The sequence below is a fragment of the Gymnoscopelus microlampas genome (assembly GCF_963454915.1).
Source record: "Gymnoscopelus microlampas genome assembly, chromosome: 4".
NCBI lineage: Eukaryota > Metazoa > Chordata > Actinopteri > Myctophiformes > Myctophidae > Gymnoscopelus > Gymnoscopelus microlampas.
Window position 1 is genome coordinate 46162427 of NC_139941.1, and position 27187 is coordinate 46189613.

At 40.9% G+C, this 27187-nt stretch overlaps 2 protein-coding genes and 1 pseudogene across 6 annotated transcripts in view; all 3 read right to left on the reverse strand.

Annotated features, from left to right (window-relative positions):
* Positions 1-2644, reverse strand: part of specc1la (sperm antigen with calponin homology and coiled-coil domains 1-like a) — a 25694-nt gene extending 23050 nt beyond the window's left edge. For all 4 annotated transcript variants that reach the window (XM_084055783.1, XM_084055781.1, XM_084055782.1 and 1 more), the window contains exon 1: positions 2486-2644. The gene's annotated coding sequence lies outside the window, so the exon portion shown is untranslated. The remainder of the gene's footprint in view (positions 1-2485) is intronic.
* The window catches only part of LOC311044099 (bcl-2-related ovarian killer protein homolog A-like), a 14532-nt pseudogene extending 4315 nt beyond the window's left edge, over positions 1-10217 (reverse strand). The window contains exons 1-2 of the transcript in view: positions 10202-10217; positions 7957-8419 (exon numbers count right to left, since the gene is read on the reverse strand). The product of the transcript in view is annotated as a bcl-2-related ovarian killer protein homolog A-like (transcript). The remainder of the gene's footprint in view (positions 1-7956; positions 8420-10201) is intronic.
* Positions 9101-27187, reverse strand: part of LOC311044360 (breakpoint cluster region protein) — a 36701-nt gene continuing 18614 nt past the window's right edge. The window contains exons 6-23 of the mRNA XM_084055863.1: positions 26833-26893; positions 26655-26707; positions 25951-26091; positions 22801-22922; positions 21424-21589; positions 20804-20923; positions 20193-20268; positions 19996-20100; positions 19693-19767; positions 18939-19036; positions 18506-18637; positions 15577-15636; positions 15172-15281; positions 13168-13307; positions 12680-12814; positions 12141-12246; positions 10920-11082; positions 9101-10682 (exon numbers count right to left, since the gene is read on the reverse strand). Of these exons, the coding sequence (XP_083911989.1) occupies positions 10593-10682; positions 10920-11082; positions 12141-12246; positions 12680-12814; positions 13168-13307; positions 15172-15281; positions 15577-15636; positions 18506-18637; positions 18939-19036; positions 19693-19767; positions 19996-20100; positions 20193-20268; positions 20804-20923; positions 21424-21589; positions 22801-22922; positions 25951-26091; positions 26655-26707; positions 26833-26893 (1953 nt within the window). The 3' untranslated portion in view covers positions 9101-10592. The remainder of the gene's footprint in view (positions 10683-10919; positions 11083-12140; positions 12247-12679; positions 12815-13167; positions 13308-15171; positions 15282-15576; positions 15637-18505; positions 18638-18938; positions 19037-19692; positions 19768-19995; positions 20101-20192; positions 20269-20803; positions 20924-21423; positions 21590-22800; positions 22923-25950; positions 26092-26654; positions 26708-26832; positions 26894-27187) is intronic.

Genomic DNA, 27187 nt, shown 5'->3' on the forward strand with positions numbered 1-27187 from the left:
AGCTAATAGCCACAACCAACAAGAAAGAGAACTATCGCTCCCCCAGCCATAGTATCACAGTCACCTGATCTGATTCTGATCTTAAATGGATGCATTTAGGCTTACACATATTTTAGCCGTTGACATTATTAAACAGAGGATGTGATCGTTTCAGACGTAAAGGCCCGGGGTCACAGTGGCCTGCAGCCCTGCCAGCACCAATCAAAACAAAAACAGATGGGCTGCAAAATGTTGGTAATCGTCAGCTATGAGTAGACTCCTTTTAGCAAGTAAGTTATTTGAGGAATGTTCCACATTCAAGAGGGCTTGTAGTTTCAACTCTGACTTCAGTCAGACTCAGTGGGTTTAAGTAAACGTTCGCTTAATAAGCTTCATTCATCCACAACATAATACATATGTGCTAAATCTGACACTGTTGTTAATTAAATTAATACTGAGCACACAGGTAATATAGTATTTACATAGTCATCTTATTTGGCTTATATTTCAAAATGTAAATGAAAATACTCTTTCTTTCTTTCTTTCTTTCTTTCTTTCCTTCCTCCCATTTGGACAAAAGTTTCCAAGAGGTGGAGATTTATCACCCTGGAATATTTTTCCAAAAGCTATCCCAAAGATGAGACAGAGACAAGAAGGAGTGTTGCATAAGTCACATTCCCCAGACATCAAGTTGAAGAACGGCCTTTCAAAGTTTGCTGTTTTTACAACTATTCCAGGAAAGGTTTGGGGTAAAAAAAAAGAAAAAACGCCTAAATGTGTCTCTGAGACAGAAAGGATAAAAAGAGAGAGAGAGAGAGAGAGAGAGAGAGAGAGAGAGAGAGAGAGAGAGAGAGAGAGAGAGAGAGAGAAAGAAAGAAAGAGAGAAAGAAGAAATAATAATTAAAAGCGTATTTATTTGTGCCAATTTTGTCATCAAATGAATTTAGTATGATTATTGTAGTTGGAATAAAGAATGCTATTTGTGACTTTAGTACAATGTTGCTTTTCCTGTAGAGGGACTGGCTGGCTTTTGGCAACACCTACATTAACAGCATCACTGCTGATGATAGTAGTTTCAATGACGTGCAACATTACACGCACAGACATGACCAGGCAAAACTACTATATTTAGCAACAAACTCTCAAGTTAGCTTGATGGTTAGACATTATTGGCCGTCTGAACAAATAACGTGTGGTTTATTTAACCTTAGCTAACTAGTTAGCAGCACTTACTATCAAGTACACTAAAGCTTGCAGTGATTTCACTTCCATGTAGGCTATTGTACATTCAAAATAAAAGCATATAAATACTTTTTCCAATACAGCATACATTTACAGCACAGAATAACTTTGAAGGCTCCCTGGGGAGTTTGAAGTTTGAACCTAGAATCAAAATCCACACTTAAGAGACTCAGGGAATAATTTTCCTATGGAAGAGGAAGAGGCACGCATATTTATCTTTATAGAGCTTATATGCAGCCAAACCAAAACAGACTGGCATACTATTATTTCACATTATTACAACACTGCTATTTTCCAACACAATCACATGAATGCAAGGGGACTCAACAACCCCTCATGCTGTATTAAACCACAATGGAACAAATTTGCAGGATAGGAAGAAAAGCCAATGCTGAGGCTAGCAGGACATTTTTGTGGGGCAAAAATCCAACCACAAATCTATGTTTGGAATCTGATGTTTTTTGTAATATTTGTTTGTAGAGATGCTTAAAAGGCACAATACATCGTAAATCACAAATTACACATCTCTATCTACAACAAATACATGAATCTCTGAAACAAGGTTAAAATATTATAGTATTAGTTTATTAACTAATCTGAGCAAAAGTGACAGCCAACAACCATGACACTGCCCATTTTCTATTGTATCATATCCCATATATTAATACATGATAATTGTATAAACTGTGAGGTTCTTTTATAAGCCCTCCTCCTAAGGTTTCTTACCTCACCGGGCACAACAACTATCTGTCATCTTTCCTAGGAAAGATCTAGAATACTATGCATTTGTGTGTATATATATATATATATATTCTGTTGCGCAAACCAAATTAATAATATAAACCAAACCAAATAAAAATCATAGCTGACCTCAAATTAAAGTCACTATAGTTTCCAACACGACTTTTATTGTGAAAAGCCCATAATGTGAGACGAGTGCGATGCCCTCCTGCTGCTTCTTGACAGTCGTTGCTAAAGAGTGTGTTATTAAGCTCATATAAAGTCGTTAAAACAAAGCACTAACGTACTGAGTACAATGCTAATCTAACCTGTCCTTAGACTGGCTGTGCGTACGTGTTCCTTACAGTTTCATTTTCAGTTGAAGTCAGAACTAACTAAAGCAGGGCAAAAACTAACGTTGATTTGCTAATGCTAATGTTAGCCGACAATGCTACGTTTAGCCTAGCCTAGTAAAGAAAGACAGACAGACAGACAACGCTCAATCAATCAGAGATGAAAGATGATCCAAACAAGGTCAACGTACCTGGTTGATTCTATTTTCCCAAGTTTGGCGAGACGATGGAGATGCGACACAGATTCATCTGTGTTGGTGGTGACGGCAGAGAAACCCAACGGCTCGCCTAGTGTTTAATCCCACAACTTCATCGGCAGCAGCAGCTTGGGGTTCCAACCGTCTCTTGGCAGCAGCGTTACATACAGAGGCTGATTCTCTCTGCCTCTTCAGGCTGGTTGCATCATGACCTCATCCTGAGAGGAACAGCATCACCTAGTAGTATCATCATCATCATCATGAGCATCAGCAATATGATGCCCCACGTACTGTGGCAGTGGTGTTAAGTAACTAAGTACATTTACTCAAGTAATAATAATAATAATGATAATAATAATAATAATAATAATACAACTTTATTTATATAGCACCTTTCATGACATGAATGCAGCTCAAAGTGCTTTACAGAGCAAATAAATAAATAAAGCAGAAGTGCTTTACAGAAAAAACAATAATAGTTAAATAACAATAAAGCAAAAAGAAGAGCAAAAGCAAAAACAACATTAAAATAATTTAAAATAATGGCCACAAAAAGGCAGTGAATCAAGCAAAAGTACTGTATCTATGAACAATTTTGAAGTATTTTTTACTTTACTGGAGTGCTTCCAATTTTCAGTATCTGATTAAACTTTTACTCCACTACAATTATTTGAAAACTTTAGTTACTAGTTACTTTGTAGATTTTGATTATTATTACAAAACATACATTAGCCACTGAATTCAGCCCTATATACATTTCGACCATTTGAAAATATGTATAAATGTATAAAAAATCATTTGAAAATAGCCGATCTACAAGCTCACAACGTGTCACAAAGCGACGCATTGTGAGCTTGTAGATCGGCTATTTTCAAAATATGTTTTATACATTTGAAAACTTGTGAAATGGGACATTCTGCATAATGAGTACTTTATACTTTTGGTACTTTAAAGGGGAAATCCACCCATTTTCAATATTTAACTATGTCATTAATATAGCATAAAGGAGTTGTGTGGAAATAAGAAAAAAGTTCCCCCCTTTCTGTGTTGCCTTGAACTGGAGGATTGATTGTGGGTTTAACATTGCAAATTACAACATGATGAGTCATCACGTTGTAATTTGCAATGTTAAACTCACAATCAATCCTCCAGTTCAAGGCAAAAAGAAAAGGGGGGAACTTTTTTCTTATTTCCACACAACTCCTTTATGCTATATTAATGACATAGTTAAATATTGAAAATGGGTGGATTTCCCCTTTAAGTACATTTTGAATTCCGGACTATTACTTGTAACTAAAGTATTTCTACATTGCAGAATTGATACTTTTACTTAAGTAAAGAATATGAGTACTATTTCCACCACTGCTTTTTATTCCCTTAAAGTAATAGTAGCTGAAATGCTAGTAGTAAAAGTCATGTAGCCTATTAAACAATTAACTTGAGTAAAATTATTAAGAATATTGGCATCAAAATATAGGCTACTTCCCACAAAAATGTGTAAGTCCTCGTGTAGAATGGCTCATTTCATATACTGGGATTGTATTTAAGCATGTCATTAATTTTGCAGGTGGTGGTGATTTTTATTAGTAATCTGCAGTAGTAGCCAAAGCTTCCAAATAATTGTAGTGGAGTAAAACATACTATATCTGCTTCTGAGATGTTGGCTGGTGCTAAGTAGGGGTATAAGTAGTGGATGACTAGTGGATTAGAGGTTAAAGGAGTAGTTCACCCAAAACAAATCATATTTTCTATCAATTACACACCCCATGAAGACTTGAATTCATGGAGATTCTTTGTCGCATTCCTGAGCCAATAATTTGATGATGTCAATAGGAGACTCTTTGAAACTCTTTGATTCTCCTCGCTGGTTATCAAATTATTGGCTTAAGAATAAGACAAAACAAAAAAGATCTCCATGAATTCAAGGCTTCATGGGGTGTGTAATTGATAGAAAATAAGTAATTTTTTGGGTGAACTACTCCTTTAAGTACTGACCAATCTGGGAACCCATTCGGTAAAAAAAAAAAGAATAAGAGTCTTGAGAGATATCTAACTATATAAATGCCGAGCAACTTCCGCGCCCTCGGTGGTGACACCCCACAGCTCTGTGATCGACTAAACACAACACCGTCAGACCACATGTCGCCAACACTGTCGCCACGGCGGGCGGCCTGAATTTACGTTTCGCGTAGGGCACCTGGCATGCCTCACTACACCGTTCCCACCTCGCAACATAATTAATTCTACTCACCAAATGTCGGACACAACGGAAGTGGAAGCAGCTTCGTACCGTTTACCGTGCGCACGACCTCATCACCACAACAGCTGGCAGCCGCTGCGGGGTTTTTTTCCTTTTTCTCCAAACTTTTTTTTTGGTCACCATTTTCTCCAGGCACCATTTCTGGTGTAACGTCGGGTGTTTCTTTACACCAGCCAATCACCTTTCACGTTGCCACGTCCGTTGCCACGTCGCGCTGACGTACGCTAAACAAGCACTGCCGTGCGCACAATGCAAACGAGCCCAAAGGCGCGCAAAAATAAGCCGACCATTGCTTAGACACAAAGTCAGACCTGGCAACGCAGCCTAGGCCAATCATGTGTGAGAGATCTACAAGCTATGGGGCAGAGACGCCACCGTATCTTAGCAACAACTACAGCGCTCACTCTCATTGGTCCTGTCACGCTAAGAGCAGTCTCCAGACAATGGCATCGCAGACAGCTTGCTGTTACTGCTGTAGCCATCACAGGCAGTTGCAGCACGACGGACAGGGCGCTGTGATAGCTGCCATGTCGCTAACGCTAATCTGGTTGTCATGCCTGCAGCGGCTGTGCAATCACTTTGTCAACAATGCACGTTCGTGTGGTGAATGTCTATATTGCTGCTCAGTTCGTCCATTGTACATGGTGTATGTTTGTGTGTGTCTTCTGGAGAACTATGTAGCTCCACAGCAACTACAGTAACTAACGTAATGGCAGGACCGCCACGTGCAACGCATGTTAGGCTGCATTATGGTCATGTAGTAATTTCCGATAATTTCGCTCCGATTACAGCAGTGTTTATCAACCCTTTCACGCCGCCCCCCCCCCCCACAAATACACGTACTTGATCTGGGACCCCCCCATTCTGTTTGACTCCGTTCCACAAGTAAATATTGTGAAAATAGCCGATCTACAAGCTCGAAACGCCTCACGTTGAGAGGCTTTGTAAGCTTGGAGATCGGCTATTTTCTACATGATTGCCTCTTTCTTACATTCTTTGCCAATGTGGCCCATGTTTTCATAGCATAGTTTATTGACTACTTCTGTTGCAGAAATGGCCATTTCCTTTACTTTCGGTTTTTTATTGTCTCCGCCAGGCCGAAAGGCATGGCGCAAGACTATGTTTCACCCCCTGTCCGTCCGTCTGTGATAGCTAATCTCTCACATCGTTGACTTGATCGCAGCAAAATAACAGCCCGATGTGGAGATCAGTGAGAGCTGGATAAACGACGTAAAATGTGTCAAAAGGAGTCTGTACGGCTGTCGATAAATGAACACATGACGTCAGTGGGAGAGGAGATATTGTGTCTTTTGGACAAACAGCAGCGTGGTGCTGATGTTTGTTGTGTCAAGCAGCTTAATGTCAGAGTGTTTGTGTTGGAGCGCCTCAGTGCGGCTGCAGAGTTCATGTGCAACCTCTTCCACAGACACACAGAGACACTAGAAACTCTGCTGGGGAAAAAAAACACTGCTGGGCATTGACTTTCCTATGGACATTGATCTACACACTGCAGGTATATCTGCTACACACACAACATCAAACTACACACTGCAGGTATGATGCAGCGTTTGCATTACAGCCAGCATGCCAGCGTAGTTCCCATATGGTTTCAAGGTGGGCTAAACCATATGGACCCCATGTCAGCAATGTCAGCGGCATCCACTTCAGTCCCAACTGCGATGCCCATGCAGGCTATAAGTAGCTTCTACCTGGCCCTTAGGTGGGCCCCAACTAGCCATGTTTATGTGGGACCAAGGCGGGTCCTAACTGCGTTTGCCCATGCAGGCTTTAACTGGGTTCTACCTGGGCCCTAGGTGTACCCTAACCAACCACAGTGCAGTGCCCATCGCTCCAATTGTTGTGATGTCAGGGCTCTCAATACTGCACATTGGTGGAGGAGGAGGGGCCGCAGGGCGACCGCACACATCGCTGAACCAATGGTAGCCCACGGATGTTTCCTCTGTGGATTTACAATCTGCCCCTCTATGCCACATATCATCCGCACTACAGGGTCTTCACTGACCGAGCCACGGCCCCACTCACCCTCATGACGCTACGCCACTTTAACGTGCGGCAGCATGCGCTGGGTTGCCAGGTTTGCACAGCCTGCGCCAGAAACAAGCAACCACCTTCATGAAAAAAAAAAAAACACCGAAATGGTCCGCAATGTTCCAGGGGTGTCCCCGCGCGTCCCAACACTCCACAGGGGGTCAGTGGACCATCAGGGGGTCCGCGCACCCCCTGAAACATAACAAATATTATTTCTTCAAATTTTTTTCCTTTTTCAAAAAAAAAATTCCACAGTTTCACTCCGGCGATTTCGGTCCCCCAATATACACACGGCCACGCTGGGCCCCGTGCGCGGCTGGGGTTGAGGGGGGCGTAGCCCCCCGAAACTCTAGTAGATTATAATGGCGAACAGTGATTTGCCATTAGCCATTTGTGTCTTATTATGTTTTGAGCTCTTTCTGAACTATGTAATGTGTCATTGATGTTGTTCTTTTCTCCTGATTGGAAAGCACTTTGGATCAACTCCTGTTGTTTTTAAGCGTGCTATACAAATAAAGGTGACTTGATTTGACAAGGGGATTCAGCTACAGTAGAGTTTTTAATTCCCATCAGTATTCCCATCATTCTATTTTTCAACTAAGAGATTACTTTCTACTTATATCACAAACATACATTTCAAATATTCTTATTGGTTATTGAGAGTTATTGTTCAGTTAATGATTGTGGTGTAGTGTAAGTGAGTAGTGACACACCCTTATTGCAACATGTCTTTGGAAACCTAATCACACACCATGAAGCACACCGTTTTCCTCATTTTTGGCCACCAGGCGGCAAGATTGATTATTTAAACAATTTTATAGTCAACAACTATGTCCAGCTCCTTTTTCACCTGGCCCTCCAAGTCTGCCATTTCTCCAAAGCATGCTAAAGCCACTCTGCCAAGATATAGGAATAAGAATAAATAAACACATTTCAAATGATTTTCTTTGTAAACTGTAAACCTACACAAATATCTACATCTTCCAACAGCCTGCCTTAAAATATTTCCTTTACAGAGCGGATCAACATAGTTCATCTTATATGTTGTATAACATATAATTGAATCAGCTGTGGTAAGGTCTATTGCATGAAGGAGATGACCCAAAATGTATACTTTGTTAATGGGTATATCCCCTTGCAGTGTGTGAATACTTACCCATCCACCCTTATCTCGTACGTCAGGGCAGATCTCCCTCTCCATGTAGGTTCCCCAGCACTCCTTCAGCTGGGGCAGGACCCTCACCATGCCTCTCTCATGGCAGTGCATGGCCATCTGGCCAGCCAGCACATACACCGACGACACTGTGCCTTTAGGCAACGTCCCTGCGACGGCCTCCAGGGGTGGCAGGAGAGAAATGCTCATCTAGGATGGATATGAGCATGGAGCAGGCTGTGTTCTTCTCAGTCCCGTCCTGGAAGACCTGAGGCCAGTGCCTGAAGAAGATGGGGAAACGGATGAGGAGCTCATCCCCGGCGTGGCGCAGGGCAGCAGTACAAGCTGTGAGGGCAGGGCCCGTGGAGCTGTTTGGCCCTCCAGTAATCATAGTCAATGTAGTCATGTGCCATGAGGTGGACCTCTCTCCCCAGTGGGTCGGAGCTGTTTAGGCCGAGTTTGGCCTCTGAGGCTGACACATAGCCTCTCTTCTTTACTCACTCCTTTCTCCTTCTCCACTAATCACCAAGCTGTGACTGCCATTATGTGCTGATGCCATTCATAGATGGCAGTTCCTTGGCCACGGAGCACATTCATTCTATCAGTCCCATTGTCCTCTCACAATGGCTCAGATATACTGTTACCTGAAATTTCAACCAGAAAAACCAGGAGAAATGTTTTCTGGTGACTCGACTTGAAATTTCTTTCCACCATCAAAATTAGGTTACATTTGCAGACGTATTTCCCGCAGAATTTACTCTTTTTTTTGTCATTTTAGATACCACTTGTGGAGATTTGATCAGATTGACAGTATTAATACAGTTAATACAGTGAACACAAACTAGGTAAATCTGTAAATAGGCAGGGTCGCCCAGAATTAATAACCTAGGACAAAAATCTGGGAACCAATTATCTTGCACTTTTGGGAAACTCCAAAGAACAGGCTTCAACCTCTTTTGACTTGGGGATTAAATAAACATTCAAATATATTTTAATAACTTTTTGGTTATTATTATATTTTTGGGTTTATTTTGGTTTGTACACTGCAATAGAACACAGACTGTTTGATAAACACATTACCCAAGAGTTGGCTAAAAATCCCCATATATTGTTTATTTAACTGACAGAGGAAGCAGCACAAGATTCATGTAATCAACATTTTTATTTACACAAATCATACATCATTTGGTAGTGCTATTCTTGTATTAAGGAATCACAAGGAATTATTACATTTACATGAATCACAAGCATTTTGGGTCATGGGAGTGTGCTATAAAGTGGCTGAATATTTGCTTGGACAGTTTTTGTTTTGTTTTGTCCTTCTGTCGGGGAAAAACAACAGGTCACTGCTGCTCTAAGCAAGCACACATCTTCACTGAGCCTTGAGCATTTTCATAGCAATAATAGGCAATGATAGGCTACAAGCAGTGTAGGCCTATTAACTCTTGATATCCCAGGACACTTTGCAATGCTTTGCAAATCTGTGCTAAAACAGTGCTAACAGAGAACATTTTGTAACATTAAATAAGCAGCCTACTATGTCCAGATGCTTTCGCTTATGTGACAGCGGACTGGTTTTGCCCTATCATGGTAAAACCCAAACCCCCAAAGGAATAGAGTAAGCAATACAAAATACTTTGTTTTGTCCAAATAAACCAAGGACAACAATAACTGAAATAAAAGTGACATAAGGATACAGAAGAGTACAAAGCAACGCACAGCACAGAATACATTCCATGTGTGTAAGGATTAGATCTGGCTGGATAGCCTCTCTGGGCACCATGATTGCTAATTCCTGGAATTATTTGATCTTTACTTCTGAAATACCCCCTCCCAAAATGCAAACACACACACACACACACACACACACGCACGCACACATGCACGCACGCACACATGCACGCACGCACACATGCACGCACTGACGCACACACGTCACACGCGCATGTCCTATTTGGTTGCACACCACCAGAAGGGCCTGTGAGATGAGTAGGGCAATATACATATTGTATAACAGAAAAAGAAAAAAAGGAACTTCAAATGTCAGGTCAACATGCCTGCATGTTGTGTGTCTGTCTCATACATTAGGTTTTGTACAAAATTAAGAGAGTGTTGTAAACATAATGAAAATGTTCCTATTGGTTATCAGCAGGGAAACATTGGCACAGGTACATTTTTTAACAAACTCAAACGTTTCTGGGTGGAAATTAATATACATAGAGAAATATCTACCCTTCCATTCACTCACCCATCCATTCAGCCATGAATACAAAGCAAAGATGCTCAATAACAGCATGGAATGGGGAAAATATTTAAATAAATTGTTCTAATTTAAAACAAGTTGTAAATTACATACAAAACAAAACAAGGAATGATGTGTATTGACTATACATATGTTGTTGTTTTTTGCGAAACAGCAGATAAGTAAACATACACCAATGCACATCAACACTGGTTGTGGTGTAGCTGTTTTCCAGTTAACAATGTGTGGCTGGCTCCATCTGGTGGCTGAACTGAGAAGCATCTTCAGTAATCCAAACAATTATGCTCAGTAGCCTTATCCTTCAGCATTCATTCAGCAGCAGGGATTCTAGTTCTGAACTGGAAGTTCACCCTTTCTTAACAATTCCATGTTCATGCTATACTTCAGTAGAGAAGAGAAGGCTCTGACGTTTGCTGTCAGGTGTTGGAATGCTCTCAAGTTGAAGGAAATACAGTAGGACTTGTACCTGCAGCGATAAAGGAAAAGCAGAGGATACATGCATCTTTTTAAATTGGCTGAGACTTTCTATTCATCTACTAGTGTTATGTTTGTTTGTTTTTGAGTTTAATTCAGTTTTATTCAAACATGTGTCAGCAGATACATTATACAATCAAGCAAAAATGAATGAAGAGATTTATAATACAAACACAGTAAAGAACAAAAACATACTTATCATACAACGTAAATACTTGATAAACCTTACCTGAGTCATAACTTCCAAGGACCAGCTGTCATTCATAGAGATTGGCTGTGTGGAATTGGTTGAGATCTTGCTATCTTTCTCTGAGGGACGGAGCAAAGTAGGACCGAAGACTGTGGCCAGGTTGTGGAATGACATCTTGTTGACGATCTCATTTTCAGCAATCCTATAAAGCACAAAGGAATAAAACAAAACAAAAAAAGATTTTTATTTAGTTAGTACTGGTAGCAATCGTCCTAAGTATCATCTGGTCAGGGCCATTCCTCTCGTAAGGTGGATCTTCTCTAATTCTGATCTAGCGTTGATCTTCCTAATTGGTTCATTTACATTCAGACAGTTTTTGCTGCCAACACACAGTGAAAGGCACACAGCATTTCTTCTTGTTTGCACACAAGTTTGTTTGCACACAAGCTCGTGTCCCCACATGTGGGGTAGCTGGAATACACATCTGAAAGGTCTGAAGGTTCTCTAGGCCCTAGAAAACCTAGAGTCTAGGGGGTGAGTACAAGGCAGGCATGGAATCAAAATAAATTGTATTTAAGGCTTAAGGATGATTGTATTTGTATATAGTACAACTATCAATGAAATAAATCAATAACAAAGCTGTTTATTTAACAAAATAATGTATTGATATTGACACATTTCCAATATTTGTACAAACTCCTGAGTAAAATGTAATATATGCTCAACCCTAGACTAACCCAAATCACTGGAATTCTTTGAAGATGGGGAGTCAGGAGGAGGATTTAAAAATTCAGAATCTCAACAAAAGACACTGATGTAAAAACTGTATTGACAAGAAAGAGGCAGAGGAGAAAACTCCTCAGCTGGGGCAGTGTGGGAGGGCCACTGTTGCCTATGGGCATAATCATTTTTGAAGGCTATAAGGCCAAACTGAGGGGGCACAGAGTTCATGACCTTCATGGCCTCCATGAAATTCCTGCCCTGCAGGAACAGGCACACACGTGTGTGTATATTGCGTACACCAGCTGGTTCTCAAAGTGAGGTCCGGGGACACCCAGGGGTCCTTGAGGGGGTTCCAGGGGGTCGCCAGCAAATTAATTTATATACAGTAGCATCAAAACAGATGAACCACTTTAACCCTGTTTTATACTGAGGATATTCTGAATCTCAATAGCCGAATCTTTCCATATGGGGGTCCGCGGCCAAATAACATATCAATTTGGAGGTCCACAATAACGCTAATGAAGTGCTGCATTTTACCTCTTTAAGTGATCCAACAGGAACAGGAAAGTCACCAGATTAGGCTCTGGGAGAGACAGTAGTAGGTGGAGCATACAGCTCTCCTTGGCCACACTGTCTGAAAGAGCTGGGACAAAAGACAAATCTTAATATGGCATCAACTGTGAAACCATATGCAGACATATTGTATATTGATTGGCACAGCTCACTGGGTAGAGCAGAACATGATGGCACACACACTGCAGGGTTTAGGAGATGTGGCAATCAGTGCTAAAATGAGCTACTGTTATGACATGTAATGTGTTAAGTACATTTCTATCAATGTTGATAACTGATTTCAACCTGGCATTCCTCATTTTGGTCATGTCATATTCAGTGAAAATGTTCAAAAGAATCGACACATTTTCAAATATAACAGATCTATAAGCTCCCAACGAGTCACATTGTGTGGCGCATAGTGAGCTGTAGGTCAGCTATTTGGGCTTTTCATCATACGACAAAGTATATATGGGTGTACGTGGTTAAATACACTGCTTAGGATTTAAAAGAGAGCAACTGACCTATGCCTCCAGCAAAGTTGGGGTACAAGTCATCAGTGAATAGAGGCTCTGGCAGCTCGCGGAAATACAGCTTCAGTGTTCCAGCAATGGCATTCACGTCCATGTCGCGCATCATCACAGACACATCCTTATTGTCTATTGACAGGAATGATGAGGGAAGGAATGATGAGAACTAACTCAACAATTATTTGTTTCATAGAGTTCACCAGACCTTCTATACCTTTCTCTGACCAACAACTTTACAGTACTCGACACTATATGAATTGTCTTAATATTGTAAACCCCATCCATCTGGCACTCCAGGTGGGTCAAAAGAAATAATATTTGCAAATAATATAGTGACATGAACCTCGGTTGACAAGGTTTACACAACCTTGCACTTTCTAAGTCACTCTGGATATGAGCCTGCTACTCTGAATGCCTAAATTATCTAAGTGTCTAAGTCTGGTTTGCACAAACATGAAATCTGAGATCTGAGATGAACTCACTTGAATCAAATGCAGCCTTCAGTGCCTGGATGTCGGTGGCCACTCCAGACACTCTGTAGATTCCCACCTCGTCCATTCCTCTCCTCTCTATCTCTTCCACACACTGTTTAACAATTAGGGGAACTTTGGAGCGTTCTCTCCTGTAAAAGATACAAATGAATAGAAATAGTGGGTTAATGTACAATAGATTACACAATATGTAATCTATTGTAATAGGGAACAAAGTTATGCATTACAAATCTGGACGCAATTCAACAAAATTACTATGAAGGGAGGTGAGCATGTCATAACCCCAATGACAAAGAACAACAACCCTCCCTTGCTCTAAAACTCAAGATAGGTTTCTGTATAGAAACCTGCCTGAAATAGCACAAGGCATTATGTTAACCTTATCTCCATATATCTGTCCTCACTAATGGTCATTACTCACTATAGGATGTGTCTCAGAGACGCTTGAAAATGTAACTGCCTGTGACATACAGTAAACTTTTTTTAAAAATGAATGCATCAACTGTGACTACTATTTGAGCATGCAAACATTTACAGGAAAAGGTTGTGGTCTCTCCATTAGCTTAGAATTCCTGCCAATGATGTCAGTGGCAGGTACATTTTTGAACTATCTATAGCCCATCTCTGGGATAGAGCAAGTAAACAAATGGTACCATCTTACAGTGAGCATTAGTGAGTACCCATACTGTATATGGAGATATGGCAAGTAAGAGAAACTGTGATGTGTAATAAGGCAGGCTCTCAGTTCAGAAAGATAAACCCAATATTGTGCCTTTTTGCTTTGTTGTACTGTATATCTGTTCTCAATGATGTTGCATTAATAAACACTTCTAGAATGAACTCTATGCTGATATGGGGGCTAACATCAGTTTACAGTTCAGCATGACAACCAAATAAATAAAATGAACAAAGGGAAGCTGTTTTCAAAAGTTATTTCTGGATCTGGCCAATTCCAGTGCATCCAGGGTGGCATGGTGGAGCAGTGGGCAGCACTATTGCCTCAGAGCCAGAAGGACCTGGGTTTGAACCTGACCGGGGCCTTATTGTGTGGAGTTTGCATTTTCTACCCACGTTCACATGCATTTGCTCCAGTTTCCACCCATACCAATAAACATTGCATGTTAGCAACATACTGTCGTTGCCCAAGGCTGGTCTTAGAGCTGGAGCATTGCGTTATCAGCTGGGACAAAAATGCTTTGGTGTACACACAGCCTTAGAATGGGTTCAATTCAGAGGACAAACTTACCCACAGGCAGTGGTGTAATGGAACTAAGTACATTTAATCAAGTACTGTACTTAAGTACAATTTTGAGGTATTTTTTACTTAAGTGGAGTATTTCAAATTTTCAATACTTTAGTTACTAGTTACTTAAGTTACTAGTTTCTTTTTAGATAGTTTTTTTATTACTATTTACTAAACATACATTAACCACTTATGGTCTATATATATTTCAGCTATTTTAAAATAGCCGATCTACAAGCTTGCGACGCGTTGTGAGCTTGTAGATCTGTTATTTTCAAAATATTTTTATACCTTTTGAAAACTTGAAATGGGACATTCTGCATGATGAGTACTTTTTCATAAGTATATTTTGATGCCAAATTGCCAATACGTTTGCACTTTCACAAAAGTAAATTCTGAATACCAGACTTTTACTTGTAACAGAGTATTTCTACATTGTGGTATTGATACTTTTACTCAAGTAAAAAATGTGAGAGCTTCTTCCACCACTGCCCACAGGGATCAATAATGTAAACGCTAAGTCAATGATGTTAACTATAGCGGATTGATCTACCCATACTAGCCAAAGGTTGATTCCCACCAAAGCATTGTCTCCTTTGCTTTCCCAATGTAGTTTCCCCTCTCAGCTTTGTACTGTAGGTAGGAGGTGTCCAGTTCTTTCAAGCACATGCTTCCTTACTGTTAGCTCATGAGTGTGCGTCCAGTATTACACACAGACAAGCAGGTTGTACAAGATCAAGACGTCAACTCACTTTGTCACTACACTGATTTTCACTCCAAACACACCGGACTGTTTCCGTGATGGCATTCTCTTCAGACTAAATTCTCTGCTGGTAAACTTCATAGACAGCTTCACCTCAACCTGAAAAGCAGAAAAGAGGTGATAGTAAACAGCAGGGTAAGACTGGATATCTACCTGTGACAGTCAGGTTACAAACTCTGTCTTAAGGCTAATTTATACTTTGTCGTACAACGGTGACACAAAGAACCATATTAGGTCTAGGTGTTTTATTGCAAATGGGATATATTGAATTATTGTAATGAACTTGTCGCTACAACTTAAGAGAGTATCACAGTGCGTAGAACACACATTACAAGGAAAACAGGATCTAGAAACGCATGTATAAAAATGTGTATATACTGTAAATAATACCTACCCCATTCATGTTGATAACTGTCCTTTGCCAGTCTTTGTTCTGTAGTGTCTGAGGATCCAACTGGAAAATATTAAAGAAACTGTTTCAAAACAGACTCAAGTCAATCAATTTGAGAAGTCGATTCTCCTAAACAATATTTAATATTTAGCCATTCATTGATTAGTGCCTTACAAATACAGAGGGTGCTGTCAATTTGCTAATTTCAGTTCTATTTTACAATTGGAATTGAATGAGAATTAATTTCAGCTACGTTGCACACTCGTATTTCTTGCAAAATATTCAGAGCAGAGTACATTCAACAACATCGTCCTGTTAGGACTCAGAGGGCCTGTCCTATCATTAACCACAGATTTATGAATTGATTAATCACATCCTCTGATCAGCTTTATATCTCCACCTCCACCCGCTCAAACTAGTTGAGAATGAATCATACCAACAACCTGCTTTATGACTTCACTCCCCTCACTTAAGCCTCTTGTGTGAATTAATTCTAGTGACCTATCCTAATCACCTGACTAATACAGAGCTTTATTTACTGTGATCTGTAAAGGCATTGTGGAAACATAATGTCCTGAATGGTTGGATAAGCATTTTGCTTATTTAACATGGCAGATGTTGTCTTGTCCAAGAAATCAACTGACATCATCATTATCAGATAATCCTTTGTTTACTTTAGTAGTCAATTTCTTACATAATACTGCAACAGTGTTCTTAACAAACATGACTCCAGTACAGGCTACTAGTCTTAAAAAACGTTTAATTAAATACAGATTTAATCGTGCCGTGTTAATCAGAGAGAGAATGAGAATATCTTAACTTCATATCAAGCCCTTCTAATACAAGATTGCATATTTTTTCACTAACAACTAAAGTAATCCCAGCATCCCATTGTTTACCTTCGGCCTAAGCAGAGCGTTGCGGACCTTGTCCCAGAGCCGAGTCCCTATTCTTGGGGATTTCCTTAGAGCCATGCCCCCCCCCTCCTCCACCAGGTCACTGGTGTTGCTCGTCTGTCCCAAACTCAACTCACTTTGACACGTCTCAGTCATTCTTACTAGGCGTGAGAGTAAAACTCTCAACTCTCTCTCAACCTCTACTTTCACTTGTTGTAAGAAACCGTCACTGCACGCCAGGTATCAATCTCCAGAACTAAAGAAATCTCCATCTAAAAAGAGTCTTATAGGCAGCCATTTATCCTGCTCGCATCTAAGAATGGTAGATATATTTCCATGATTCCTTCCAAGTCCTGGCCCACTCAGAATAACAATACAGGGCAGGAATCAGTCAAAAGAACAAAGCAGTGTCAGCCTACCGACCGTGCTGCTTCTATAGTTCTACCTCCCAGATGGATTGTTGGATTAAGTCCTGAGAATCCCCTACTACCCTCATTACCGACTCACTCACGCCCCTATACAGCTGATCCCTTTGACGACTGGTTCAGCATCGCAGGTGACCTACCCAGGATCCTCTGGAGCCATGTATTATTTGGTGTTAGAGAACTTTTAAGATCAGCGCTGGTGTGCATGCAATAAGTTTGTCTTTTATTTAGTTCTTCTGCCACTACTGTTCTATCTGCATCTCCATTGGTCCATATTTAATCCCATAATGTCTGCCGTATGGTCCATTACACAGCCACTTTCTGTTATACTTCCTACAGAACAAGTCTGACCTGTGCCAGATATCCATGTTGCAGCTCTTGTCCACTTGTCTCAATTTACCATACGGAGTGGTGACAGAACGTTATGCTACTAATCTAATAGCATGCGCTACAAGGCCACAATCTGTTATGTAGGCATGACCAATACACATGAGTGAGGACAAAGTGTCATGAGGTGATAGAGTTGAATATAAACATGGATACTTACAGAAGGCAAAGAATGACACTTTCACCCATTATAACTACAACCAGACCCAGTACAAATAACGCAAAAATATAGCGTGTCAAAAGACATCTACTGTTGTCTATTGTCAGTCCTCAGCCCGGTATAGCCCTAAGCCCAATCACTCAGTTTAAAAATGAAAAATATCTTCAGACCATTCAAGTACACAATATACTACCGTATACCAATAAAGCCTAAACAGAGGAGAACATGGCACAAAGGGAAGCAAGCAGGTATTTAACGATTTCCTTTTGAAACTATTTGTGCAGTCTTTGACCAGGAGAGATATTGCAATGACGCAAATGTCCAATGGGTATCTCCCTTTATTGGATAATCTCTCTCTCTCTCCCCCTCTATCCCATCTCTCCCACTCACTGTCCCATGCACTTTCAGTTTGGATTTGGAATGGTGCCAGGGACTACATTTGGTGAGCGTGTGTCTCTCCCCACCACTACTAATCCTTCCTCTGTCACAACACCCAATAAGCAGAGAGGCTGAAGTGACCTCCCGGTGACCCAATAGCTCATTTTCTTTTCAACAGGGGAAGATTATCTACAAAAGTTGTCATAGTCAGCGATGTAGAAAGCCCTCACTCACTTGAGTGCTGCTGAAGTCAACATTGCCCACTTGACAATGTGATGTAGGCAGCATGAGAAGTTCATTAATTACAATTCAGGGTTGGGATGGTTACTTTCAAAATGTAATCAGATGCCGATTACATTTTAATTGTTTAAAATTGTATGCAGTAATCCATTAGAATAGTCAGTAAATTATTTGGATTTAGTGCCTTACCTCTGCTATCTTTTGCTCGAACAGAATGTGTATAATCATCTGCTATCTATCTGCTGTTTACTCTCACTGGGCCGGTAGCTGTAGTTAAAGTACATCTCCCATTTTTTTAAAAATATGGTTAATGTAATCCTGTTCCATATAACCCATTATTTTCCAGCCCAAGCAATATAGTTTTTCCTTAGAATGTTAGTAAAGCATATATATTCGTGCCGTTTGTAAATGGTCCACTTCCCTAGATGTTTCATTTCTACTGATACCTTTATCTGTCCCTTGGCCATGATCCGGTCTGTGTTCTCTCCATCGTCTTTGCTCTGCTTGGTTTTGCTGTAGCACTTCTCGTAACACAGCAGCCTCAAAGTCTGAGAACCCTCCAACTCGATCTCAAACTCCTGTACGGAGACAAGATATGGTAGAAAGGCATGTCAGTAAAATAGAGTACCACAAACATTTCTGAACACATTTTTGCCTATAATGACATGCCCAAATATCCAGGCAAAAGGTTTGTGAAGCATGAATGTGCCTCTTCCAACACAACCCTGCTTCACATGAATACAGTCACAGACATTCAAACCTCAGAGCTGCTCTGGGCAAAAGTCTGTTGACCACTGAGTAATAATTCCACTAGAAGAGAGGGGTTCAGTGTTCTAGATGTTTAGAGAGGGTCATTCCGTCCCAGTTTTACACTCTCACCTCATTCCAGTTGGGTTCTGTCGAGTCTCGGTAAACACGCGTCTTCGCTTTGTTCACAAAGTAACCAAAGGAATCCACCTCCAGAGTGCAGTACAGGTCTGATGGGAACATATATGGTCACGAGTAGTTAGAATTAATACAACTGAATCCAGATCAATAACGCTGCAACCCCATACTAATAATGGTCTCTAAGACAGGATGGTGCTCTTGAACCACATGCACCCCGTCCCCCGTACACTGCTGGTCTAGCATCCACTCCACTCTGCCCTTTATCACCCACTACTCTATGGGTTTCTCACTCTGTCCTGTATCACCCCTACACTATCTGTATATCACCCAACTTTATTTTTGTTTTGATACAAGAATGCAAGTGTAGAGTGGACCGCTTAAGCACATTCATTTTGTTTTTGTGGTAACAACATAACGTAAGGGGACCATAAGCTGGCATTGATGTGAGAAACACCAAAAGACAAATTTGACATGGTTGATCAGCGTCACTGCTTAATCCCTCTTGTTCCCTTGCAGCTGCCCTCCTAGATGACAGCCGGGCACAGAGTACAGTTAGATGGGATTGGATTGACACGGGAGGGGGCTGGGGGGGCGATCTGAGGCAACTGTGAAACTCTGCCCTCCTAACCACCCCTATAACCCTCTCATCTAACCAACTTCAAGAATTTTTGGTGACGTCAATACAGTCGAAAACGACAAATGACAACTGGTAAAAAAATAAATAAAATGAAAACAAGACACTTACTTAAGCTCTGTTTGAAGCCCGATGCAGAGTGAACAATGACATTCAGAAAGCCATAGAGACCAGAAGATTCATCATCTGAGGGTTTAAGAGGTTACGTTATATAGAGATGGAGATTAGACGGGAACACAGAAAACAAAGCAGTACACACTACTACAAATACTGATATTTACATCCCTGCTAAGCTTCTCAACGGTGTAAGCCATTGCTTTATACGCACTATATTTTCATCACTCCGTTTCTCAAACCAATATGTTTATGTAAGGGCTGTCTTTTCCTAATTGTAGAATATTATAGATTTCTTACCTTCCTTACTCATGGTCATTGGAATAGTGTGGACAGTTTGAAGCTTGACACACGAGTTAGTGAGCATCTGCAGCTCCAGAGAGGTCAGAGAGAAGCTTTTGAAGCCTGTGGGACAGTGGCAATGTTAATGGATGTCCGTCGAACTTACCAAAGTATTTGGCACATTATATTGGCAACATATTGCTGAGAAAACTCACACTTCTTTTGCTGCTCTCGAATTATCTCCCTCCATTCGGCACGCTCATAGTCAGAGGAGATCAGGAACGTGAAACTCTTAAAGAAAAGAAGGAAAAAATGTTTTTATTACTATATAGTCAGCAGAGTATTCCAGTGTAGTATTGTACTGTAGCACCTATCTACCTGTAGGGGGAAGCAGACACCAAAATGAATTGTAATTGAAAACAATAGTCTGTGCTACTACTTTAGTAGAAACTTGCAGGTCATTGGGAGGTTAAAGAGCGAGGGCCGGCTAAAGAGGAAGAAGCATCTCTCTCTATCTTCCCCGACACTGTGGTGTTATCACAAGGTCCAGGAAGCTGAACAAGTTGTCTGACCTCTTTGTGTGAACCCCATCACTGGAGATTAAAGGCAAACTCAATACCCTTTTGTTTGATGAAAATACATCTGACACGGGGTCGTATATACCTCATTGTATGACGGTGTTACACACCGAAAATATCTATAAAGATCTATACCAGCTTGTAGATCTGCTATTTTCGGCATGGGACACTGTCATGCGACACTGTCATGCGACAGTATGAAACCAGACTTTAGTGGGTCACAGTGGGTGTCGGTCCTAGAGGCTCACCTTGCCGTTCCGGTTGGCCACTCTGAAGGCCATGTTGGGAGACATTAGTAGCAACAGAGATTCCTGTTCAGACAGCTTCTTCCTCAGTCGCTCGATCACCTTGGCCCCTTTGGTGGTTCTCTGCAGATAAATAAAAATGTTACACATTATACTGAGTAGTGTCATGGTACGTGTACATTCTATGCACTTTGCAATACGTAATTTGTACTGTATTGTATGTACACTAGTGCAAAAATGTATTTACACTAGTGTAGTCTATGTTCACTGTGCCTCATACAAAGACAAGAGTGTGATACATTTTGTATTAATGTATGTTTATTTCTTTAAACATATGACAAAGTCTATTTGCATTCCCAAATTACATTGCTTTGTTGTTAAAACATTTGAGCCTAATTCATGCTTCAGGCATGTTACGCGTCAATACTGATGTATTTGACATAATGTCGCAACTGAAATGTGTTTTTGTCAAGCGACACGCCAACGCATAACTTTGGCATTAGAGTATCCTTTTTGTTCAAGGATTTTTATCATTCTTCAAACATTACAACACAACACATGGCTTTAGAGTATATCCTAGACCAAACAGTCCTACAGTCATTCCATACTCTGTCCATCCTCACCTTCTCTCTCTGGATCTCATTCTTGATCTGGGAGATCTTGATCTTCAAGGCTTCTATCTCCTCATCCTGGACCAGAGGGATTGGTGTGGTCTCAGAGTCCTCGATGGTCTGGAACGTCAGGTCTGACAGAGGGATGTACCACTTACAGTCATACTGCTGTCCTTTCCTGTTCACAGAGGGACAGGATGTCACCCTTTATAGGCTATTTCAAAGTAATTTTGAAACGTTTTGTGCCCAAGGCAAGGCACACCAAAAGACAAGTCAGGAGTCATCTCAAGGCATACATGTATTGATATCCATGCAAAATAGCCTCTATAACATGTGTTATCACTCTGCTCACTCTGTAAATGTTTATTTTTAATTACTAACGCCAAATTGAAGCCCTATTTCATACTTTCATGCACGCACGCACACATGCACACATGCACACACAGCTGATCTACAAGCTCACAGTGGTATTGCAATAATAATGTGTGGTTGCCACAAAATCCCAAGGCACGCCTGGACTCGTCTCATGGCACACCAGTGTGCCTCTCAGCACCTCGCTTGGAAGCCACTGGACGTCCAAACAAGGTGACTTATCAGTCACTTTGTGACTGATATTGATCTGTTTGTCTGTCGACTGACGGACTGAACCAGCATGGGGTAACACAATACACAGCTGGCCATGTGCAGACAGTGTAGGCAAACAGAAGGTGGACTTTTGCTTTGTGATTTCCAGTTGGTTTTGTTTCCCATAGATACAGTATGTGAAAAATCTGAAATATATTCTGCTAACTAAAATGTAGTACAAGGACGATGCTAGCTATAAGCATGCAGACCTTTTTATGTGAAACTGATAAACATCAAAACATGAAGAAAAATCACCAACTGACTAGAAAATAGTGGTTTAGTTCAGTGGTTCTCAAACTTTTTCATGTCAAGGACCCCCAAATTGACACTTATCAGCCCGCGGACCCCCATTTGAAAAGATATGCCAGGGACCCCCATAAGAGAAGATTTGTACGGCTCTAGCAGCGATTCTCAACCACTTTAATTTCAAGGACCCCCAATTGGACCCCCATTTAATGGCATTTATATCTCTGGGACTCCAATTCATATCGTAAAATCAATGTTAATCTAACTCTGAGAGTGTACAAATGGAACCAAATGGACCCGTTAGGGTCCATTTGGTTCCATTTGTACACTCTCATAGTTACAGACCGATAAGGGTCCATTTGGTTCCTGTCTATCATTTAGCTGGGGACCCCCTGGAACCCCCTCAAGTACCCCTGGGGGTCCCCGGACCCCACTTTGAGAACCAATGGTTTAGTTGGTCTGTTTGGCCTGGAGGCTCAGTCGTCCCTGTAGTGTAGACATTAAACAGTATGGACTCACCCTGCAGCCTGTTTCTTCAGCTTGGTGCAGAGCAACAGGTCAGTGAACAGGAAGACGTGACGGAGCTTCCTGGAGCCCTCCACTAACTCCACCATGAAGCGATCCCGCAGCAACTGACGGTTCTGATAGGAAGGAAACAGTTAATCACTATGACGAGAACCAAAGTGTGCTAAAAGGTAATGCAAGGCAGCTATATTTGTAAAGCACATGTCATACACCGAGGCAATTCAAATGGCTTTAAAGAGTAATACAAATAAGGTAAAGTTAAAAGATTTGCAATTTCAAAAGTGCAAATGTACAATCAAGGGATACAAAACATGAGAAAGATAAAAGATCACAAAAAATACTCCCATTTTAAAACTATCATTATTATATTTTAAACAAATAAAACAAAATGCTATTAGGCTATAATAAGCTACGCTCAAAAGATCAGACCATTACTGGTGTAGAATAGGCAGTGTAGCAATGTGTCGCAAATTCGCAATACCATAAAATGTCAATCAAAGTACAATTCCACCAAAGCAGCCAAGATGTGATGACGACGCTATAACTTAAGATGAATGGAGATGTGGCCATTGGAGGAGGGCGTTTCACTCATAGATTAACCAATAACAGTAGACTTGCTGAATATATAATATCCCTGTGTAGTGATGATCCAATATTAGTCCAAAGATGTTTAACAACTGGCTCTGCAACACAATTGAAAATGATAACAAGTGTCTTTATTTAATTCCCTGTTGATTGCTTGATATTACCTCTAAACTAAAGTGAAAAACTAAGTTCAAGTTAAGTTTTTCAGAAAACTGTTAGGATTTAGAAGACATTTGTAGAATCGGCCTCAGGTCTTAATGGGTTAAATTAATGTCTACAACGATGGTATCAGAGCATGCGTCACTTGTTTTCTTCAAATAGTAGATACCCAAATTTGGAGCAAGAATCAGACAGAGAACACATTTCGGAGGAGGGGGAAAATGATTTCATCCTGATGTTGTCCTGAACTTAATGTGATTCATCATCCAGCACTTCATGAATGTAAACATAACTAGTTCTTGTAACTACAAATCAATTGCACTGTGACCGAAACTGAATAGCCACTGTGTTTATGACATAATAATAATAACAACATTTCCTGGACCTAAGGGGTCTGCCTTGTCCTCCAGGCAGGTATTACACACAAGCAGAGATTTATGTCTCAGTCTGAGTCAAACTTCCCTCTCTCAGATGTCTCAGATGCTATCTCTGTAACAGTAAATTTAGCCGGTCTGCGCGGTAAATGACTAGCTATGCTTCCAGCATCAGCAAGTGTTTTTTGGTAACAGATCCTAATTTCAGAGTTTCCTCTTGTCTTGGTCAATCAGTTCCCCCTCATGATAGAGCCGGATGTGATGACATCTGGTCTTCCTGTGGCAGTGTGAGGAGCGGTGGTCCTGTTTATACTGATGTTTGACCTCTGCCCGATGAGGCTGTTTACACTGACACTGCCCACATTAGGCCTGACCACCCCCTGTTTGAGCCGAATGTTCAACAAAAACATCGAATATGTGCGGGAAGAACAATCGGAATTCATGGTTTCTTCTGTCACCGCTGCCATTTGTTTTCGTTATTTCCATGTGCGGTGATGAAACACTGAGTGCTAAAACATGCAGTTTAAATCAGCACAATAATTACAGGCAACCGCAGTACAAATGGCCACAATGGGAGCCAGTTTAGCATAACAGCTAAACATTACAACAACAAACTTTGAGTTAATTGCCATGTGTCAACCTTTGTTGGGTTTCAATGGAGCTTCAAGACAATAGGCTGTAGTGTAGACAATAGGAAGTTCCTAAGAATCCTTCTTTAATTTACTTGAAAAAAAAAATCCTTGCGGTGGGCTGGACCACTTTCCAGAAACAAGAGAGGAAGTTCAAATGGCTAAAATATAAACTCCCAATTGGATCCTCTTGAGTCACAGTTCTGGGGTCAGGAAAGGTGAGGAAGTGTGGAAATCAGTGCACACAGTCTCACATGGAAGGGTGGATAATAACATGATAAGGCGTGTTTCAGGTCAATTCTGGGAAATGGAGTCCAGACTCTGGGACAGGAGGATGGGAGTGCACAGAGAGGTAGGCGCGGCGGTGGGCTTTTCCTGGTCTGCGACGCGTTCTGAGATCCTTAGCTTCTGTGTTTTTACTAGTTTGTCTCGAGTTTCCTATGCGCTTCACTTCCTCCAGGCATAAAGCAGACAGACTGAGATGACTCAGCAACAACTTGACTCACACGCCACTTTTATTAAAGCTTCCAGACACCCTCTGTGCTCCAGGCTGTTACCGTCACCAGTCAGTATCTGATGAAAAACTACTGGTGCAGAATTAACCCTGCATGCCACAGAGTTGCTGTCTCAGTTGAGACAGCATGAGAATGAATGAAGGAAAGAAAGAGTCTAACTGGAGAGCTCCATCTCCAAATGCTATATAATCATTTTGAAGACAATAATGATTGCCTCAAGTTCATCTTTCAGTGTCTCTGGAATATACAAGAGAGGACTCATTCAGCCAAAGTGCTGTCACTTTGACCTGCAGGCCACTTTTAAATCCACTTGCATGGACTGTAGTTAGTTACCTACTATAATTTGTTGAAGTGTTGAGCTATCAACCATTCTGTAATATACAGTACATTACTGTCTCTAAACGGTCTCATCTCATTTTGGAATAAAACTCTGCAATTCTCCCAAATGCAGCCTGCATAATGAAGCACTCTTTTACCCTGAGACTCAACAGTACACACAAAAGCGAGCTTGAAGGAAAGTATAAAAGCACTGCAGGACGTAGGAGCGGTCCGGGCACCCAGCAGCATGGCAGTACCAGGTCAGGAGTGTTTGTCCTTGGCAGAGGAAATCAGTGATCCAAAAGGAGGGTACAAGCTGTACCACCACTTGAAGCAGGGATGCGTGTCCAAACTAAAGCTATAAGCTACTCTGAGACTCTCTTTCAGCAAACAATGTTGAGCACAAGTACAAAGTACAACCTTAATGTCATTTATGTTGGAGGAGAGGAATTATACGGCCGGGTGAGTTGACCGAAGAACTATAGTTATGAATGAAAGGAGAGATGTGGTTATTTTTAAGTGTAAATTAGCCAATAGCCAAGGTATTACAGGTAGTGTACTGACCTCTCCCTTCTTAACGGTCATGGATTGCCTGCGCGGAGTGATCTCTTCGTTGATACTGGACAAGAAGTTCTGGGAGATGCGAAAGGCGTCTTGTAACAGGGTGTAGTCTGGGTGGCTAGGAGGAGTGTGTTTCAACAGGTCCTAATAAAAATAAATAAAAGGCAGAGGCAAGTGATATGAGTTGTATATTTGGGCGCTACAGTGATTTACTCTCATGGATCTTTTTACAATTATCTGAGGAGCTCATAACTATGCTGTAATCATATGCAGACCATGTAGGGTAGTGTGGTTGCCAAACCTTTTAGCTCAAGGCCCAAAAGAGAAATGACAAAGCTAGTGAAAATAGCAGATCTACAAAAGCACACAACACGTTGCAATGCGACGTGTAGTGAGCTTGTACTGTAGGTCTACTATTTTCACTAGTTCTTGAAAGTTTTAAAAAATGTATTTATGGAATTCCTTCGATGATTTAGTATTTGATAGTCATAGTTACTTTGAAAAATGTTAGAATTTGTTTTTATTTCTGGTTAGTTTTTTGTTTTTAATCTTTTGAAATAATAAAAAAATGGTTGGAAACCAAGGAGGAAAAAAAGGGGGTATTTACTCGCCGCCCATAAAAATGTGTCCGCGACCCACTAATGGGTCCCAGTCCCGACCCAGTGTTTGGGAAACAGTGATGTAGGGCGTGTACTGGTCTTACTTACATGCAGAACGAGGGTACTACGTGTCACCCTGTCCACGGGTTTATACAGAAGAGCTGTCCAGATGGAAAGATTATAGTTAGTTCATTAGTTAGGTTTCAGTTTGACGGGCCAAACATTGCACATTGGAATATTAAATGAAAAAAATACAACATTTCCACTGCTTTGAGATGCTACTTACTTTCCAGTGAATTTTTGGCGGAATGGTCCTTGCAGTCCTTTGTGCTCTTGACTTTGAGATACTACCAGGAGTCACAGCAGGACGTCCACAAAAACACAAACACAAACCTAATTAAAATCACAACCATTACTGTGCAAGGAACATTAACCCAGTAAGAACTGAGGACGCATCTGTGTGTCATTTTTTGATTTGAGCTAAAAAAGCATTATTTTACACTTTGGCTATTCAAAAATAGCAGATCTATAAGCTCGTAGCGCGGCACCAAGTGCCGCGCTACGAGCTTGTAGATCTGCTATTTTTGAAAAATCGTAAAAATGTGTGCAAATCTTTGAATATATATATTTGTAAAGCGAAC